At 34.5% G+C, this 3,929-nt stretch overlaps 1 protein-coding gene across 1 annotated transcript; it reads left to right on the forward strand.

Annotated features, from left to right (window-relative positions):
* Positions 1-694: 694 nt before the first annotated feature.
* Positions 695-3,573, forward strand: LOC149018858 (chaperone protein dnaJ 20, chloroplastic-like). Its single transcript, XM_089152985.1, is given in 3 exon segments — positions 695-1,027; positions 1,029-1,383; positions 1,712-3,573. Coding segments are annotated over 3 exon segments (603 nt in total). The 5' UTR covers positions 695-917; the 3' UTR covers positions 1,850-3,573.
* Positions 3,574-3,929: the final 356 nt, after the last annotated feature.

Consider the following 3,929-nt stretch of genomic DNA (forward strand, 5'->3'; position numbering starts at 1 on the left):
TCATCCGGGCCAGCTAGCGCGCACCTTGATTACATCCTCGGGGGATGCTTGTCGTCCGCAAGGGTCAAACACATGACCTCTCCACTGAGAACTATGGATCTTACCACTCTACCAACCCTGCATTGACTAAACAATATTTTGATGTCACTATATTACTTCAAATTATATGATCAAAATTTTCCTCAAATTAAAAAAAAAAAAAAAAAAAAAAAAACTCTTCCATGATTAGTTTATCATTCTATGACCAATGTGGTCATATAAACAAATTAATTTTTATTGCATATCTTCATTAATGATGTGAAGTTGTCTTGTAAAATTTAGATTTTGGAGGATTACCATTTTTCCAATGCGATAAAATTCTTACAAATATTATTTAAGATTTCAAATAAATTTATAAAATAAAGGCAAATTTGAAACAAAAGGAAACTTGACGATATCAAATGTGAAGAGGGTTTTGTAAGGTATCAATTTTGAAAGGGGTGTGCTGAATTTTCAATTAAAATGGAAGAAGCTCATGTAAAAAAACTCGTAAAGTTAATAACGTTAGGCAGGAGGAATATTTATAATAGAATAAATTTAGGGGTATAAACATAATTATTCACAACTACAGGGGTTTTAACTTTTAAGAGATATTTTCCATTTTGGTAGCATTCGGAGATTTTCACTCTCTCTTCCTGTATATAAGTTCTTTCTTCATGCTGCCTTAGACACTCTAGAAAATAAATTCCATTTTTGCTTTTGGAAAGATTTTTCAGTGTGGAGTCTGTGTTCTCCTCCAGAAAATAAATTCCAGCGGCGAAGATGAGTGGAATTTAGAAACCAACAGCAAAAGCAATTCGAAGAATTGGATTATATATAGAATAGAAATCAAACCATTAAGGTAAGAAAGATATACTGAGCAAGAGCAAGATCCCAAGATGGGTTATGGATTGATTTCAGGAAGCGAAGCTCACCTTCATCTCTGCTTAACATCCAATCCATTGTGCCGAAGATCGACAGCAGAAAGACTTGCTTGTGTTGGGTTCAATTCATCTCAAGCCCAAATCAACCATTTCGATCGGAAATCGTTCTGGGTGCTTCAGAATTAAGGCTGCGGTTAACGATGGATTAATAACTGCTCGAGAAATGAATTTCTATGAGCTTTTGGGGATTTCTGAAAATGGATCTTTTTCAGAGATTAAGCAAGCTTATAAACAACTTGCACTGAAGTATCATCCGGATGTGTCTCCGCCTGAGAGAATGCAAGAACACACAAAGAGATTCATCGAAGTACAAGAAGCGTATGAGACTTTGTCAGATCCCAACAGAAGAGCTATGTATGACCGGGATTTGGCGAACGGTTTCCATCTAGCTCTCTCTGGTCGCAACGGCCGATATCAAGAGGTAATCTCTTTGATTTCTCTCGATTTTGCCCTATTTCTCAATCTGGATTTATTTTGGGGTTTTCAGGAGTTCGCTTGTTCTCTTTGGTTTGCGCTTTTTTCTTTCAAATTAGGTCTTTGACTGGGAGGAAATCTCTACAAGTCGTTCTTGTTTTTGCCCCAAAAAATCCCTTCAACTAGTTTTTACTTCCTTTTGAAATCCTATTGCCTCTTATTTCTGGCGTTTATCGCCCAAAATTCTTCAGTTTTGGTTTTGGCTTTGGCTTCAAGTCTGTTCTTTTGATTAATGTTTTGTACTAATTAATTTCCCTCATGACCCCACTAATTAGGATTTGGAGAAGAAGATGAACTGGAGGAGCAATTGGGAAGCTCAACTTGAAGGGTTAAAAAGGAGAAACGCGTACAAGGAATCACCAGAAAACATGTCATGGGGAGCTCAAATGCGCAGAAGGAACAAATCATTGTAGGCTTATTGTTTGGATCTACTACTGTTTATAATATTCAGAACTTAGTCTGATAAAATGGCTTTCATCCAGATTAGGATCTAGTCCAAAGATAGTGTTTTTCTGCTTTCTCTTTGTTGCGGATAAATGTCTTCTTTTTTCCTTCTTATTAGCAACAATTTGGGAAAGCAGTGTATAGGAAATTTACTAATGTTATGGTCTCCTTTTTTTCTCTGATTTTGAAGATGAAATCTTCAGTTTCAGAGTTTGAATTTTGTTCTTCAGTTGTCTGGAATGAGTAAATGATTTCAACCAAGTGGGAAGAGTCAGTCATGAAGGCTTCTTCCTTTGCTTTACTGAGGATTAGTGAACTATGATTAGATGGGTATTTTCATGAGACTAGCTATTAGCTAACTGTTTGTTCATATCAGTAAACTCAGTAAGTCTTTTGATTGATTATGTTACCACAATTCTTACTGTAATTCCATGGAAGAATTGTTAGGTTTGCTTGCATCAAGGGGTTTTATATGGGTTGCCAACCTATGGATGAATTCCCTTACAGAGGGGCTCTTTCAAGAGGGATCTGCTACAAACATTCATTGTTTGAAGTTCAGTGATTCAGTACTATAATGGAAGCTTTTTATTTTTTGTTATAGTTCAGTGATTCAGAGAAGTAATGCAACCCCATTTTTTCTTCTCTTTTTTCCAATCCTGAGATTGTTGTTTTCATTTTGTTAATGTGTTTTAAAATGAAATAATGGGTTGCTTGTGGTCTTGTTCTTTCACTCAGGAACCCCTATACAAGTTTTCAATTACTGGTGCTGCATTTTTTGTAGTAGTTTATGGTCCCTACTTCCTTTAACCCATAAATATGAGTCACAGTTGAGTAGTTGACAGGGAAGGCTTGAAATTATTGGGAAAAGGACTAAAGGAGATGTTGAAATGAGTGTGTTGAGTTGTTGGGACTGGTTACCTAAACATTGAATTCTATGGTACTAGTAGCCCACCTTCTCTGAATATTTGTTTTGCCCATATTGGGAGTTGCAAAATCTTGTACTTGTGAAGGGCTCAATTTTTTTATTTTTTTTTGGGATAAGTTTGAGTTATCTATTTGCAAAATCTTGTAGTTGTGTAGGACTCAATTTTTTTTATTTTTTGGTTTTTTGGATAAGTTTGTGGGACTCACTTAAGTTATCTATTTTGGACTTTCTTTTCTTTTCATGTGGAGTTGCCGTTGCCCTGTTTTATATATTGTTTGTCTGTTTCCTGACTATGTCCCTCTCTACTATATGAAAAAATTTTGATTGATCATGACGAGAATGGACTTCTCTATAATGTAATGTAATAGAAGAGTCACGGTCCAGTTCTCCTCGTTTCTCGACCAGACGAAGGAGAGATGAATACTATATGGTAGCAGCGACTTAAAGGGGCGGGTAAGAAAGAGAGGTGAAGTGACTAGCTTAGTGATTGTATTCAATCTATAGTAGATTACGAAAAGAGCCCTGAAATAGACATATAACAACTACTACAGCCGGGAAGAAATAATCTCATGATATCTTTTATTTGTTTATAAAAGAATTTCTAAAGATAGCACCATCAACTAAAAAGTCAATAAAACTGATGTATCTATTGAAAAAAAATGTTTCTAATATTACATGTTTCAACTCCAACGGTAATTGATCATTCCATGAGTCTATTAGATATATTGACAATAATGAACAACACCCTAATCAAGCCAAATTGTTCAATTTTGGACTTTATTCTATATCGATTGTTATTTGATTTTAATGACATGCCTTCAAGTCCTCAAAAATATGGATGAAATGCTTGTTTTTAAGTTTTTTAATATCAAAAGCATGAAATTCCTCAAATAGTGATATGAAAAGGGTGCCCTTTTTTCGTTATTTTTTTAATGAAATATAAACATTTAAAAACTGTTTTTATGTGTATTTTTCTTTTTATTAATTTTTGTTTCTGATCATCATTCTCTATTCTTTGGAAAATTTTCAGTACCACTTGTCAGTTAACCCCCTAATGTTAATTTCATTCCGTGAGTTATCAAATTTATTAGTCAAATTCCTTATTACTAACACGGTTAGTTTCA

This window comes from Hakea prostrata, chromosome 4 (assembly GCF_041222555.1).
Source record: "Hakea prostrata isolate BN-2017 chromosome 4, UWA_Hpros_2, whole genome shotgun sequence".
Classification (NCBI taxonomy): domain Eukaryota; kingdom Viridiplantae; phylum Streptophyta; class Magnoliopsida; order Proteales; family Proteaceae; genus Hakea; species Hakea prostrata.